Source organism: Phalacrocorax carbo, chromosome 13 (assembly GCF_963921805.1).
Source record: "Phalacrocorax carbo chromosome 13, bPhaCar2.1, whole genome shotgun sequence".
In the NCBI taxonomy this organism is placed as follows: Eukaryota; Metazoa; Chordata; class Aves; order Suliformes; family Phalacrocoracidae; genus Phalacrocorax; species Phalacrocorax carbo.
The window spans coordinates 1,276,389-1,293,541 of NC_087525.1; the positions used below are offsets into that span (position 1 = coordinate 1,276,389).

Here is a 17,153-nt window from a genome sequence, read left to right on the forward strand (position 1 = left end):
AGCCCTTTTGCCCAAGCGGCATCGTATTTGCAGCTGGCAGTTTGCGAAACCTGTGCAATGTTTTCTGGAAAAGCACCAAGCTTAGTGTCTTGCCGATGGATGGCAGAGTGGAGGAGAGCTTGTGCAACGCCTCCATTTGGCTGAAGCAACAGGTATTGCACAGAGTAGAGGTGTTCATTCTCTACCTCCAGCCCATGACTTTACATCCTATGCCTTTCTATAGCTGCTTGGTTGCCACCTAAAAGACTGAGCATTTGGTTGGCTACCAGCTGCTTTGCTTGAGTATAGGTTTCCTAGTCTTGGATTAGGTTGACTTCTAATGTTCATACCAGCCGTAGTCTATGAGTGGTATGCGAGTTGTGAAACACAGCTCAAAACACGCATGTGTTACTCCATCCTCTGCACTGTAATCTTCCATCAGTGCTGCAACCACTGACACAAAGGGGCTGTGTGTGGGCGCTATCTTCCTGACAGCAGGTGTGGCCACAGCCTTCACTGTTTCATTACCTTACATCTGTCCCTGGGTCTACTTTGGGCTTTTGAAAATATCTTCCCACTCTTGTGAGTGCAAAAATCCCACTACATAAGATGGACTTTACAGGTTGCGTAGAGGGCAGTTACAGTGTGCGTCTCAAGAGGAGTTAAAAAACACCCTACGGATGGAGGAACCCCTATGCACCTTGTGTTTTTCTACTCTACCATCAGATTTGCTTCAACAGCATCAAGACAGATCCCACGACAAGCTGACTTGTATGGTCAGCTACTTAATCCACTGTCAAGTCTGCTGGCTTCTACCTCCACTGAGAACTAGTTACATAGCAGAGGTGCTGAGTAGTGGTACTAGGTACTGATAGAGGTTGGAAGGGCAGCAGAGAGTTCGCCAGCATCCTCAGGCCATGGGACGAGGGTATGGGAGCAGTGTATCAGTGCTGAGGCCAGTGTGCGATTTAGCACAAGTACCTATCACAACTGTGGTAAGAAGGAGAGAAGTTGCTAACAAAGAGCAGCTTGCTTTTTACTGAGAAGCTTTTGTGTAGCTCAGTCAAAAGAAGAAATGAAGATCTTTATTTGAAGTTATGAGCTGGATGTTTTGACACATAGGTGCAAGTTTAGGTGGAAAGAGCAATACCATCACAATACCTCCATGACCGTACACTTAACAGACTTGTACGTAGGCACTAGTATTAACTTACAGTGTCAGGACCCCATAATATCTGGTAGGGTCCACAACCAAATATTAGACAGGCTATCATAGGCATCTTAAAATTAAGCTGTGTAATCACAGTCACAGGAATTTTTTACAGTATTGTTGTGGGAGCTAATGTAAGAACACTGAAGACCATTTAGACACAGAAAGGTATTTTGTTTAACTTTCTAACCAAGTAGACTATACCAATCAGCACTCTCATGCACACATTCTCACAGGGGCCAAAATGTATGTATCCAAGCGGACTGGCCAAGGCCACCTGAGTGTGACATGGAAGGCAAGGGTTGCCAGCTACTGAGCCCTCCATATGCATTCTTGGTTCTGCTTGAGGCCCCAAGGCCAACTCTTTCTTGGCCTCTAAGGTCCTCTAGAGTCAAAAGTTCTATGGCACGATGTTTTGCTTCTGCATCTTGTTAACTTCACGCTTCATAAATACTAGGCAATATTGCTGCTGGGTGTCTTTCATTTTCTTGTTTGAGGTATCATAGGACTGTAACCCATCCTGCTGTTGGGCTAAAAGGAAGAGAAACAACCATGCAATGTGCTGTATCCCCACTGCTGTCCTGTTAAAAGGTGCAGGTCTCCTGCTTATGAGTCACCTTCTCTGTGGCACATCATGGTGCAAGCAACACATTCCTCAGAGCTTACCAGTTTGACTGGTGTTAATCATGTCCTTGGCTATCAATGGATACCATTCCTCTAACACCTGCTCTTGTGTTTCTCCTAGTGCTTTCATGGGTGTACAAGCCACCAGACTGTACGTCCAGGATGCTGGTTGTTACCTCCCATCCATTGACTCTTGCCAAGCACAAGGCTAAGACAGCCACAAGCAGGGAGATGCTTAACTAGCTGTCATCTGGTCTTGGCATCCTGAACTGGGAAAGAGAGTATCATTCTGATTTTAGCAATAAAAGAACATGAACACTTGTGTAATTCCTGCCAGATAAGCATTATTCCCTTGCAGTAACCTTGGAGAACCTTGTTCAAGTAAAGAACCTGTTAAGGAAAGTAGTACTTACCTGGTTGTACCTCTCCTAGTTTAAAGCCCATCAGCTAGGCTGGGATACGTCCAGTATCTCTGATGACACATTTAGTAGTGATTTTACTCATGCTGAAGTTGCATAGTGAAGCTTGATGAAACAATGAACTCTTTTCACAACACCTTGCTAAAATTGTTCATGCAATCCTTTTGTTCACAGTAGTGAAACTGAATCAGCAAAAAGATAAATGTTCTTAAATCCTGACTGCAAAATAACCAAGATATGGTCACCAGTGGTTTGTCTCAGCTAATTCCTCCCCTGTTTCTTTCTTCAGAAGACCCCAGAACAACCCTGAACTTCTTGTACATCTTCTCTGACCTCTCTTCATTGTACAATTGGCTTCAAAGAGTATTTTGAACATAGAAGCATTTGGTTTGTTCATGAACAGACCTAGGCCAACTTCAGCAAACTTTCTTAATAAAGAAATACATTTTTCAAATTTGGTATCATAGTACTCTTGGGCTTTTTTCCAATGTATTGGAGAAAAGCTGATTGGGCTCAACTTAGCCAATGCCCTGGTCAGGGCTATCAGAGACCTTCAGGGACCAGTAACCTGTCCCACACAACATAGTCCAGGCTCAGGAATGGTGACCAACACAGGCTTGTGAAGAGTGCTGGAGGTAGTTATAGCTGGTCATGATTTTGCTAACTGTAATTTTCCATGGCCTTATACCATTCCCATCAGCCTAAAATACCAGTATATGAATATACATATCTCAAAGAACCGCTGCCAGGTCTCTCTTCCAAGAATTCGTCTAGCAATCTCAAAAGAAAATTTGGAAGTAACATAGGAAATAACACAGAATTTGCTCATAGTTCCTGAAATAAGAAAGTGATGTGTCTTCAACTGAATAAAACCCTGAAACTACTCATCATGCTGGTGACTGCTGGAAAGTGTTGTCAGGCTTGCTGTCAAGGATCCAAAAAACCATGAAAAGGCAGTACACCATCTGACAACTCAGTGAAACCTTATCCTAGATTAAACAGGAGTGCAGGCCAGTATGCTGCTTAAAGCAGATAGCAAAGCAATCCTAGGGTTACTTACAGAAGTGCAACTGCACTTTAAGCATGTGCCTGTGCATAATCCTCACGTGGGAAGGATGTTGTAGTAGATGTGTTCCCCACCTCTGAAGTGGTGACACAACCTGGAGCTGATCATAAGCTCCACAGCTCATGCCTGTGCTGCCTTTTTTTGCACTGACCCTGATGATGATAGAAATTCTAGGACAGCAAACATGTTGCAACTACTGTATTTTGAATGGGATGTGACATGATTTTAAGCCCTTCTGGCTTTGTGTGCCATATGCAAGCAGATCAAGAATGGCTTTGCATGAAAACATCTGGAAGAAAATTAAGTGGCTGAATGACCAACATCCTCCACACGTGTAGGCATATGACTGAGGTTGGTTTGCTCACACATGGAGAATAAAAAGGGAGCCATGGTGTGCCATGAATACATTCGCCAGGGTGGTGAAGGCCTCATGCTGCATTGTGAAGTCTAAGGGCAAGAGATTGAGTTGATCTGGACCACAGTATCATGCCAGCCTGACCTTGGACCTGTGCCATCACCATGGACTTGCCTGACAGACTCGAGACATGCAGGGACTCCAGTCCGGCAAGATCAACACAGCTTGACATGTAACTCCATCTGTTTATTGATCAAGACAGTCCCAGATGACAGAACATCACAATATTTATGCTACAAGCACCTTGATTATTTACCATTCTGTTTGCTTCCAAAATGCACCGCTTCAATTGTTGTTGATCCTATAACAGGAGATGGGAAGCAAGTACCAGTGCCATAGGGAGCAGAATGCTTCCAGAACCTGATTTAGAGAGAACTTCTCCAAAACATTCTGTCATGGGAGACTGCCAATGGATGAAGATAATGCAATACAAACATCAGATAATTACAGAAGTGGCAGAAACATTATAACCTGAACAGAAAGAGATTAAAACCTGCAATTCTTACAAATTTTCAGAAGTAAAAAGTTAGTACTTGTTAACTAAACATAAATAAGTTACTGCAAATTTTTCAGAAGTCTGCTGGGGAGACATCTTGCCAAGCTTTGGGTGTTTGCAAAGACAGAAAAGTCTTGCATTTGCACTGATATTCATGGCATGAACACAATGAAATCCTGTAAGAATGCTGCTCCAGGGCAGAGCCCTGCAGTAAACAGCTAATCACAAAGAAAAAGATGTCATTACAAATATACTAAATGAGGTATCTAACCTATAGCCTATTTCTTACACTCTGAGATTACCTCACCCTGTCCTGTTTTCTTCTGTGGTCAATTCTAGCTGTAAGGATGGAAGGTGAAACACCTTTTACAGCTGGTCCCCTTTGATGATAACATAGAGACCACTGCAGTTGTCCTACAAGGACATGCACCAACAGCCCCGTCCCACCATCTCCAGACACTTGGGTGTAAGTGTGCTGCCAAGACCCACAGTTTGCCTCTGGAGAGCAGCCTTGCTGGGCTCAATACTCCTCCTCACCCTCCAACCTTCCCTCTGCGACCCACATCTTCCCCTCAGGGCACAGGGTGGGGGATGCTAGTTGCATTGTGGGTGACAGGCATCTGCCAGTGCTACAAGCCACTGAGAGTTATCCCTGAGCAGGGGGAGTGTTGACCAAGCAGCTCTCCCCCGCCTGCCATGGCAAGACAGCTGTGACGAAACCCCCCATAATCCTCTGGAGGTTTAAGACAGTGCAACCACACAGAACCCAGATGACCCTATCTTACTTTTATCATCATCATCATCATCATCATTAATCTTTGTGGAAAGAGGGCCTTATCCTTTGCCTTGCTTGCTCCTAGGCATATTTTAAGAATATAGTTACACAAAGAGGCAAATTCACAATTCCTCCCCTAATCAATGTATTGTTAAGTGGTGCAATCCAGAAGCTGAAAACAGAGTTAGACTCATTACTGGCTTCCACCAGACTCTTCTTCTCTCTCCCACATAAGGAAAACAAAAGCATTTCCTGAGAGTCAGTGAAAGGCGACCTTTCCATCTGGATGTGTGCCTTGGGAATATTGATTAAAATGGTGCAAAATGGTGTTTCCTGGTAGAATTTGTTGAAAACCCTTTTGTGCACGAGCAAGGCTGGTGTTATTGAAATCAAGATGAATTTGAGAAAGATGTTCCCTGTGTTAGCAAAATGGACAGTTTCCATGGAAAAAAAACCCACAACCTCTTTTTATTGTCACCATGCAGAAAGTTTCTAGCTCCTTGCGACTGAAAGTAAAGGAGTGGATGTCAGGATGTTGAGATTCTTATTGTGGAAGGGTCGTCAGAAGGTAGATAAAGCTACACCAGAAGGATTCATCGCTCAACCCACCAGGTGGTCACATCCGAGCATTCCTACTCTCATGAAACACCTGCATCCAGGAGGGACCTGAGCTGCTGTCCAGGTGTCTGCAGCTGGGAACCCAAGCGTAGGGAGGCCAGAGCCTGCACGGCAACCAGGAGACAAATTCCACTGAAACTGCTTGTTGCTGGAAACCCACATGAGTGAGGCACCTGGGAGACTCAGGGTCCAAGGGCCATGCCCAACTTCTGCAAGGACCTCAACCTATTTAACACAAATCCTATGTGTCTTCCCGATTATTGGATTGGTTTGTTTTTCTCACTTGCCAGAGTAATATCAATCCAAACCCAGCGTAGTAGTTTAATGAGCCTTTCCCCCCTCTTTCTTTCTTCACTTTTTTTTTCCAAATTAAAAAAAAAAAAAGGCCCAGAAGTAAAATGAGAAACCAACAATTACTCTAGGCCAACTCTATGCAGTCTTCTCCATCAGTTCAAGAATTTCTTTGTACACTTGTTCATAAGCCTGCATACCCCAAAGGAAATCAAAGTGGACAAATTCAGGAATGTACTTTTTGTATGCCACATTGGTTATACGAGGCAGTGTGATGTTTACATCTTCAGGGACCGAAATCCAGTCCCTGCCACCATACCATGCAGCAAGCGGGGCTTTCATATTTTCCAGCTTGTAGAAAGGAGGTGTGGTCTGGAAGACAAATAGTTTGGCTTGAGGAAGGAAAGTAAAAAGTTCAAAGTATTCCTGATTGCTGCTTGGAATTTCTCCCCTGTCCCGAGAGATGGTACAGAAAGTATCACCAGACATCCTAACTATGCCTTAGGCTCCTGTGCTTTTCACCAGAGGGTCAAAAGGTCATCACCGAATGACACCACAGACCTCTTTTTTGTAAGAAAGGTACAAACCTGTTCGACCATATAAGGTAAGTTCCCTAAATACTATAAAATTCAGTCTCAGCCACTGCAATATTTTAATTGTAATTTTCTATTTCCTTTTTTTCCTCTTTTAAAACTGACAAATTAGAGTGGATTTCTCTTACCTGGTTGTAATGAAGCATGTTGTCACTGCCGTAATCGTAATATTTGAATTCCCCTGTTTGGTAGATCTGGAAAAGGGGAGAGAGCTGTGTTTATTATCCATGCATTAGAGGGGACCATAAGAAAGATAAAAGAGATGACTGGGGAACTGCACTGCTCCCTCCTGCCACCAAGGCTCAGGGATGCTATTTGTTATGTGCGATATTGCCTTTTGGGAGGACTGTCTTTTGAGAGGAAGATCTCAGCACGGCCTGCAAGATTGCCTGGCATTGCTCATGTCTTTCATCCCTCCTCTTTTGGGTGGCTGGTGAGCTGCAAAACATAGTTGCCTGGAGGCTGAGGCCCCAGAAACCCACAGTGTACCTAGTGTACTACCCAGAGCTAGCTTCAAAGAAGACATTAATCAGACCTTTGGGCAAGTTTCCTTTGTCTGTCACAGTTAATGTCTACAACAGAAGGATATGAGTCTGTGCATGCTTTCAATGATTAGTTTTTGTATGATTAGTTGTCTCTACCGACCCTCAGCTTTTAGCCTTTAGCATCTCCTGTGCTGGTTTATTACCAGTTTTTGCTTCCATCTCCATTTCCTACCAGCTCCAAAGACTCTTGGTCATCTTTTGTTGAAAGTTATGGCCAAAAGAACTGCATCTGCACCAATGTTTCATGTCAATTTTCCCCTTTCTCTCTAATTATTCTGCAGGAAGAGCAATGGAGGATTATACTCAAGCATTGAGAAGACATTCTCGGCAGCTAAGAGAAGAGACCATGGGCCCTGATTGCATGCAGTCTTTTTCTGCAGCAGGAAATATTACCTGGCGCCAATGTAACATGTTTTTTACGGATGTTGAATCAGGGTAGTGGGACAGATAGACATCTATGCGGCTCTGCAAGAAACCATTGGAGACATTTATTCTCTGCATGGAGGGAAATTGCATTAGAAATACAACTGATCCTGTTCATTAGCCACAAAAGTCTTACTCACACAGGCTAGCTGGAGCTTGCATTTGTACAAACTGCTTTGTCTTAGCTCTGTGAAGGCACAGCTTAGCCACATACCATGTGAACGCATACCACAGGCAGCAGCACAAAGGTGCTGTAGCGCTCCCTTCAGTAAGCCGAGCAATTCCCCTGGGTTGGTGGGTCAGGTAATGAGTCTATGTGGTTTTCAAACCAAAGTAAAAGTCTGTATCTTGTGCTCAGGATCCTTTTGCAAAGACAATGTTCAGCTCATCACAGTAGCTCTACATGTTGTTTCTAACATGTTTCTATCCTTGGAATATTAAGAAATGACACCAACACTTTCCCTGAGAAACAGTGGTCCAGCTATGACTCCATCTATGGTCAAGCTATTTTTGCTTGATACCCTATGTGGACCTGTGTCCAATTTTACTCACATGCATGGTTTGTGGCAGGATCTGGACCTCGAAATCTTGCCTGGTCCCAAGGAAATAGGGCTTTCTGGGCCGGACACGTCCCCAGGCAACCAACTGTAGCTGTTGTGTTGGCCCTGGTGGGAACAGGGTTGGGATGGAGACCCCCCCACCTTGGTGCCTCCGGCCTGAATTTTTCTATGACTGTGTTCAGTGCAGTGTTGCACAAGGAAAGGCTCTGATTCAGGGATAAATATGTTCTAAGGGGTGGTAGACTGAAGAGTCTGAGGGCCTACCTCTCACAGCAGTGGATTGAAGGGGAGTTCGTTCCATAAGAGCCTGTTTTGTTATCAAAACACATGTGAAATTACAAATCACTTAGTGAAAGAGAAACCCTGGGACCCCCTGGAACACCTGACTGAATTTCTGCACTTTCCCCTTTGGCATCATCCCTGCTGGGGAGAGAATGTGCCCCGTTGATGTGTGACCTTGTGTGCACTCTGGGCTTCCCTCTGGTGCCAATGCAAGAGCATTGCAATGGCCAATGCAATGGCCAGATTGCAAAATGCTGACACAGTGGCCAGAATTTTCGACAAGTCAAAGATGCAAAAGGCTAGGTGAAGGCAGCTCTGTGACAACTTGGGCTCAAATAGTAAGAAACTGGATCACTTAAAAGGTGAGCTGGAGTGTACTTACCACATTTAAGCTGTTGGTAAACCCGCCAGACAAGTAAAGGGCCAAGGAGCAGAAGCTTTTAAAGATGTGGTAGCCGCACAGACTGGAAATCACTTGCTGCAAGATCTCTCCCTTATTGAAGACCACCGTGTGTCCTAAAATGAGCTGTGAAAGTCAAAGGTATTGATTAGTGTGGTTCACATTCCTCTTTTGCCTCCAGATGCTCCCCACCTCTCTGCTTACCCCTGAAATTTGCTCGTCTCCTTGGCACAGCTTTGTTGTGCTTTGTAATTTTGGCTTTTCAGAAATGGCCATGGCCCCGAAAGAGCTCTGACCTTCCTATAAAAGGTTTCTGCTGAGAGGATGGACCAAAAAACAACATCTAGAAATAGCTCTTCTCTGGTTAGGGCTGGACAGGAGGATGTTTTACATTGTTTAATGCCCTGCAGGCTCAAGAGTACGGGCACAAACATACCTGCTCAATGCAAAGAGCACGCAGAGGGTAGGGAAATGAAAGTGATGTACAAGCACAGTGTGTCTCAGGTGATGAGACCTTCCTGTTCCCTCCTTCCCCTTCACACCAGATGAGTATGTGGCAAGGATGTACCTTAACCAGTGGCTCAGGAAGGTCAAACACCCTTACCAAGGGTGACTTCATATTTGAGCTTGTGGTGATAGGAGCCAAGGCGAAAAACATCTTGATTTTGCGATCCAGTTCAGGAATAGATGAAAATGCAATGAAACCTGCAGAAGGGAGAAGGAAGCAGACCCGGCCATCTGATTTCTGAAGGAGTTGTTGACTCCCAGGTGTGTGTGCCCATTGGAAGGACCCTTGGAGGTTGCTTTAGCAGGTTGGTGTCTTGACCTGAAGCCTTTGCTGCTGATGCATTTCAGCTCCCAGCCTGACTGCTCAGCCCAACTACAACTCCTGCAAGCCCTCTTGGAGCTCTGGCAGGAGTGGAATGCACCAAAAGCCATTACTGCAACCATTTTTGGGCTGTTACTGCTCAAAACTGTTCTGTTAAAGCAAACAGGGATTTTCACCTGCTCTTTTCCCTTCATTGTTTGGATGTGCCCGGACATTACCCTCCCTGTCCAAGCTCTCAGGAGAACAGTGCCAAACTGGGGGTGCATAGTTAATATAACTCTGAGAGTGGTCTGATCTCCTCCTAAGTACCTGTGGTGGTGCCTTGAGAATAAGCCACATAGTATAACTGCTCCTGTCCAGTTTTCTGCAGAATATAGTTGATCATTGCTGGAAGGTCATACATGGCCATTTCATGAAAGCTGCAATGGAGAGGCACATGAGAAAATTACTCTTGCTGACCTTGAGAGTGATGGGCAGGGTATGGCAAGGGCAGCGGGTGAGGGCGAGGGCAGGTATGGGCACTGCCGTGGCATCTCAGTGGTGTCGGTTTATGCCCACTGGCAGACGGTGCGACTATCAGTGGTGCTGCTTCCCCACCCTACTCCAGCAGACACCGCTAAAGGCACCAGATACCTGCCCACCCTTCAGTTTTGCAGAAAATACCTGTAAGCTGAGTATTCCTGTTGGTGAAACTCAAACTCTTTGTGCTTTCGTGACCAGCTGTTCCCCCGACTGTTTCCAATCCAGATGTCGTAGCCAGCATCGGCGAGGATGAAGCCCAGGCTGCTGTTGGGTAAGTTGGTAACCCAGTTGCTTCCCTCCAAAACCAGGCCATGCTGCAGGAGGACTGCAGGCTTTGGAGCTGAAGAAAAGGATAATTTTCTCTGACCACTAGCAAAACTGACCATTCACATCCAGGTGTTACTTTGGCAGCAACCACCTGGGGAACTGACTCCAGTGCAGGGACATGGTCACCTATGTCCCCAGCCTCTTTGGAGAGGTGTTTTTGAAGTAGGCTTTTTGGTCATCCCAGGGCAGAGCAAATCAACATAGCAAAGCTGAAAAATAAGTTTGGACTCCACACTGAATGGAGCGCAGTAAATCATGCTCCCAGGAAGAAAGAAACCGAGCCCCATGTCTGTCTGGACTCTGACTGTGCCCTTTGCATTGAGACCACCCTCTTCACAGTGCCTTTTGTTTGGCTCAGGTACTCTGGGTCTGACCAGGAGACATTGAAAACCCAGCAGGGTCTAAGTATCTCCCATGATATGGCAACACCATGATGCCCCATTGCAAGCGACGCAGGTACTGGAGGGGTCAAAAGCATCTCCTCCACCCGCTTCTGCCCACTTTAAGCTATATGGGCAAGTCTCAGCTCCCCAGAACAAACGTAAAGATCTTTTTTACAGAGGACCAGGAAGCCTGAAATGCTGTAGGAAGAGAGTGGAAGAGAGATTATGGAAAGATTTAGTTTGGAAAGGACCTCTGGAGGTCTCTGCTCCAATCCCCTGCTCAAAGCAGGTCCAACTTTACAGCCACAACAGGCTCATCATAAGGATATCTGAATTCATACTGTAGGGAGACCACAGGTTGCAGCATGAGAAAGTTGAACTGAAAGTGACCTTTTTTTTCCCCACCTTTGTCTCCTCTTTTTTCTGTTGCTTTCTAGACCCTCAGTATAGGACTCACATTTCCACCCTGGACAGCTGAGGAGAAAATGTCCTGAATGGGAATCTGGCTTTTTACGCTTATTTGCCATGCTAACACACTAGTCCTCCCACTTCCCAGGAGAGGGACACCCTGCCAGGAACGGGGCATCACCCCCTTCACTTTGAAACAGCAGTTCAAGTGAAGAACAGAAAGGAGCCAAAATGGTGAGATGGCGTTGGACTGGACATGTGTGGTCTCTTTGCTGACAAATGGCTTTTTGCTGCTCCACTAGCTGACTTCAGGCTGGAGTAAAACCTGGGGCAAGGTTTCTCTGTCCCATTCATTCTCCTTATCTTTCCCTTCCTCTTTGGAGCAGATCCTCTCAGAAAAAGAAGAGCAGATCCTCTCAGAAAAGGTGGACACCTGTATTTCTTCTGCTCCCAAGGCTAATCCTACAGGGAAAATTTTCTCCTTGAGGACGCAGCCCATGATCAGGCAGCCCTGACCATGGCCTACTCCAGCCCAGCAAAGTTCTCAGGGTCCCTGGACAGGCAGGCAGACCTTGTTGCACTTACAGGGACAGAACATGCTGGAGCCTTGTGCCTCTGCTTTGTGCGAGGAGCTCATGCTTCCTGGGTTGCTTCTGCCATGAGGAATCCTCTGCATGGTGAGGTAATAGCCATCGTCTGTCAGCGCTTCATGCTCCTCGTAGGGGTACCCATGGTAGCGGATAATTTCACCCTGTGGGAAGAGAAGGGCAGCGTGGGACAGGTCCCCAAGGAGGTGCGGGGTCTCTGTCCTGGAGGGTGTCATGGAGACTGGCTGGGTGAAGACAGCAGTGGCTGCCCTGAGCCAGTGGTGCTGACTCCTGCTGTCAGCAGGAGGGTGGAGTAGGGACCTCCCAATGTGCCTTCTACCAACACTGCAGTGATATTGGCGGGTGTGGGTTTCCCTCACTCCCTGAGCAGGTCTGGTAAAGAAAGACCCATTGTTGCTTTTCATGTTGCAATCAATGCTTGTGAAGAGCAGGGCAGCAATGATAGTGAAGCTCCAAGCCTGAGACAGCTGTGTTGACAAAACCTGTTGACTTGGACCAAACTCCCCCATAAATGTCTGCCATAAATGTCCGTGTACATAAGCACAGGGAGACAAAAGCTCTAATAAAACTCTGGTACCAAACCAGGGTGGTGAAGATACATACATAGAGACCATGGGCCCTGCCCAGACTATGGCAGCATAGGTAGCTTCATGCCCAAGCAGGAAAAGAAGGGAGAGAAGTCAGGACTTACAACATCCATGGACACCTCAGGGCTCGCATCTGACACTTCACTGACGCACATTAAATAAGCAATGGTTATGAACAGCCACATCATGGTACTCTGCAAAACATTGTGAACATGATGAGGATGAGCGTGAGAGACAGTGAAGGAATGGACACAGAAGCCAGAGATTGCACACACTTCACTTGGCCTGCACTACACTTCTGTTAGTATACCAATTTCATCTCTTAACAGCTGAAATTATTATAAATTTGTAATCGTCTAATTGGTTCAAAAAATGGCTCATTTTCTTCATCTTGAACAATGCCAGAGTACAAGTTCCAGCACATTTTAATCACACATCCTCCATCAGACCCTTGTATTAAAAAAAATAAATGCATGTGTACATATATGGCTATACCCTCCCAGGCGATTCTGGTCTTCGAGGGGATGATTATAGGCTATTCATCTAAAATGATGGCTCAGATGGTCTGAAGAATAGATTATTTGGTTAAACTGATCTAATCAGGAGTAAACCACCCAATTTTAAGTTTCAGGACCATGGAGGTCTTGTTCTTAATATGAAATCAAATAATGTGATTTGCTTGGGCTCTCCTTCTGGCTGAAGGAGACCCCAGGACACATCTGAGTTGTTTTTGCAAACCTGAGTGAAATACTATCCCAAGGGACCTGCTGTTCTTCCTGAGAAGGGTTTTGAAGCATCTGTTTTGGCGTGTTCGGGCCACAAACCCTCTTACTATCTTACTATTTTATCTATCTTACTATCTTACTACTTACTATTTTATTTGTTGGAGGCAACAAATCTGTAACAGAAATACTGCCTCAGTTCTTGTGTGACATGCTTAAATACTTAAATTGCATGGAGCCAACAGCAAGGAGCCCTGCCAAATCTCCACCAAATGAATGTGCCTGTGCTGGGTGGCGTGGGAAGCAGTAACCATGGCCAGAAACCATCACCAGGTATCTTGCATCCACCCTATTGCTTCACTGCAAAATATCTTTCTGGGAAAAGATAGAAGAACTGTGAGAAGGTTTCTGTTGTTTCCCAGCTAACCCTCATCGTCCCCTCTCTCTTCTGCTGGAGGCACCAGATTCCCAGGCTGCAGGAGGTCGTTTTGCAGCTGGAGAGAAGGCACCTGCTCCCTCTGCTGTCTCTGGAGCAGATATGTGGAAGATCACACAGGACCTTGGGACGTTGCTTGTCCACCATCCTGCTCACGGCAGGGTATTGCCAGCATAAGGTTGTGGTGGCTGTGGCTTGGCCCAGCAGAGACCTGGCCTCCCCGCACCCTTTCCCCCCCACTCCCCTCCCCCCCCCCCCCGGACAGTGACACCCCACCTCCCTTGGCTCTCCCTGCTCTGGGGGAAGAATGATTCCCCACCTCCTCCCTGAACCCCCCCAGCTGTGATTCAAGGCCAGGACACCCTCATCGTATCACCTGTCACTGCTGACCTTCCTGCTGTGCAGCAGGGTTTTCCTTCCCTGGGAGGCGGCTGAGGGACTGTTCCCAGGGTTCTCCTGAGGAGCACACAGGTCTCTGGGACACACAGGCAGAGGTGGGAGGCACAGCCAGGACAGCATCCACACGCACTCAACACAGCCTTCCTGCAGCTGCCCAGTCCCAGGAGACCGGTCTCATTACTTTTAAGACTGAGCCTTTCAGAAAAGCAAGGAGAGATGGAAAGCATTTTTGTGGCATAACATCAAGGGAATAGCATGCAAATTCAAGGGAAGAGCCTTGCCTGGGATGGCCCTTTCCTCCCAACAGCCAACCTCCCAGGACTCCCAGAGAAGCCCTGCCATCCCATCTGTGGGTCTCTTCAACTACCTACAGCTCTCTCCTGCTGACCCCAGTGATGGCCCCTCACTGGCAGCCTGTGCGAAGGCAGAGGCACCCAAGGAGGAGGGATTACCTGTTGCGGTCCAGGGGCTGCAGCACAACAGGCATGGGTGCCTTTCTTCCTGATGTCCACCGAGCAGGAGGTCCCTGCAGCCCAAGCATGCTGCTCTCTCCCACCACACATCGGGCTATTATTCCCTTTGCTCCACGCATTCAGGAGCATCACAGGTTGCCACTCCCTCTAATCATTCCTCCTGCAAACATGTAATTTACCTGTGGGCTGGACTCTGCTCTGAAAAGAGACACCCTTCCTACCCAGGCTTGCTAGGGAATATTTTCATGGCACTGTGGGAGAGTTGAGGACTGTAACAGGTCAGTTATTTCCACTTGATGTGGCACAGTATCACCTGATGTTGCCTGTGACCTCTGTGGACTGGAGGACGTGCAGCCTCTGGACCACTCTCCACTTGCACTAGGGCTGGCTGTGGTGCATGGGTTTGTGTCCTGGTTTTGGCTGGGCTGGAGTTAATTTTCTTCCTAGTAGCTGGTACAGTGCTGTGTTTTGGATTTAGTATGAGAATAATGTGATATCACACTGATGTGTTAGTTGTTGCTAAGCAGTGCTTACACTAGTCAAGGACTTTCCCAGCTTCCCATACTCTGCCAGGGGCACAAGAAGCCGGGAGGAGAGGGGGCACAGCCAAGACAGCTGATCCAAACTGGCCAGAGGGATATTCCATTTCATATGACATCATGCTCAGTATATGAACCGTGGGGAGTTGGCCGGGGGGCAGTGATTGCTGCTCAGGGATGGGCTGGGTGTCGGTTGGCAGGTGGCGAGCAGTTGCATCACTTGTTTCTCCTAGGCTTTGTTTTCTCTCTCTGTCACTGTTTTCCTTTTTATTACAATTTATTAATCTCCTTCTCCTTCTCCTTCTTCTTAATTAAACTGTTCGTATCTTAACCCACAAGTTTTCTTACTTGTGTTCTTCAGATTCTCTCCCCCATTCCAGCGGGGTGGGGGGGAGTGGTGACTGTGTGGTGCTTCGTTGCTGGCTGTGGCTAAACCATGACAGGCTGGCATTGATGCATGGTGCGGGTGTTGGTGCACAGGGCTGGCGTTGGTGCATGGGGCACAGCAGAGTGCATGGGGCCAGCCTAGCTCATCCCAGCAAGCTCCTGTGGGAAAGGCATCCAGCTCTTGTTGGGTCTCATTGGCTCTTCTTGTTGCCGCCTAGTGTGTAACAAGCCACTGCCTAGACATGCAAAACCTCCCAGTCCCCATAATGACCACTGGGGTGCTTTTTAAAAAAATGAAAAAGAAATCCATCCCAGGGGAGAGAAGAAGCTTAGGATGAGGCTACCTTTCACTCTCATTGGCCATGGAGTGCAGTTTTGGTGGAAGGATGTGTCTTTTCTTACTGAGCACAAAGGATGCCTGTCTGGACCACAATGAGAGATGACTTTCTCTGCTGGATATCTGTGCCCACCCAATTTTCAGTTACCTCTATCTGGTCTGTGTCCAGTTATCACAGCCTTTGTTAGGCATTTTTTGCTGGTCCTGCACTTGTCCAACAGACTTCACCTCTTCTTAGCTGGCAATGCCTTTGGCCACCTGGTAGCTGAGGAGCTCCCAGCAGGGATGGTGAGGGGTGACGTGGACTGTGGGTGTCATTTTTGGCAGCGCTGCCTTTGAGGCTGCCTCTCTGCTCCTTGCCAATGTGCCCACGCACTGGCATGCTGCAGCGACCCAGTGCTGGCTTTACATGCTATGGGTTCCTGTTGCCTCTTCTAGTGTCGATACCTGCCAGGTCTGGCAAACATGCATTCTTCCGAAAGCCTAAATAATTCCACCTTGATTTGAATCTGTAATGACTGGTCTTTACTAAAGACCAGCTGGAGACAGTGCCAGAAGCCCTCCCAGCCTGGATCACCCTCATGTGAGTGGTGATTCAGACCAGAGTCTGACTTTTCCCCTGCAGGGAGAAAAGGAAAGGTGGAAAACAGGATCAAATATGAAGAGACAAGAAATCACTCGCCCTTCCTCCCAGCATATATTAATGCCAACATAACTTGCCTTCCTTTTGGGGACAGGACACCAAAGAGAATCCTGGTGGAGCTATGGCCACTCCTGGTCCTTGCATCAAGTCTGGGACCATATTACTTCCCTTATAACTTGAGTGTGCTTGAAAGAAAGCAGAGCAGGATCTGAGCCTTCAGTAAGGTATTCCCAGAGATTTCCAGCATGCAGATCATGGCATGGCTCTTGCTGTGGGACGGAGACCCTACAGAGAGGATCCAGCATATCTGCCGAGACTTTGTGCACCACCAGAATGCAGGCATGCACACCCGCCCCAGCCCAGTCCCCTCGCCCCTCTCTGCACCAGTCCCAGCCAGCATCTCATTATTGCCTGTGCTGCATCCCCAGGGATGCTCCCCACCTCTCCTGCAGCACTGATAAAGTAGGGCTGGGAGGCCACCAGAAAGACCTCAGTTCAGGGTGAATTTCTACACAGACTATGAAGGCATGAGCAAGTCAGGGAAAACAGCCACAATCAGATCTCAAAGCATCAGCATTTTCTTGCTCGCAGGCTTATCTGCCATCTGCTGAGAGAAGACCTGTGCACGCTACAGCCTGCAGCTGATGGGGCGTCTGGGCTGCGCTGGCATTCCCAGCTAGGCAGAGTGTTGCAGAAGGGGTTTATGTTGGGTAGCTGCAAGCCTGGCCCAGCATCTGGCCCTGAACGGGGAAGGGCTGCAGCACACAGCACATACCAAGTATCAGCTAATGAGGGAGATGGTGTCGGGGCCTTGTTACGCTCATCGCCACAGCACAATCCAGGTTTCCAGGCTTCAA

The 17,153-nt window shown here is 47.2% G+C and overlaps 1 protein-coding gene across 1 annotated transcript; it reads right to left on the minus strand.

The window, feature by feature from the left end:
• Positions 1-6,031: 6,031 nt before the first annotated feature.
• LOC104042200 (lipase member M-like) lies at positions 6,032-12,554 on the minus strand. The gene is made up of 9 exons (XM_009501607.2): positions 12,465-12,554; positions 11,751-11,916; positions 10,189-10,387; positions 9,835-9,944; positions 9,265-9,401; positions 8,679-8,822; positions 7,425-7,496; positions 6,615-6,680; positions 6,032-6,265 (listed from the first exon to the last, which is right to left on the minus strand). The coding sequence occupies exons 1-9, from the start codon at positions 12,546-12,548 to the stop codon at positions 6,032-6,034; spliced, it is 1,212 nt and encodes a 403-aa protein (XP_009499902.1). The 5' UTR covers positions 12,549-12,554.
• Positions 12,555-17,153: the final 4,599 nt, after the last annotated feature.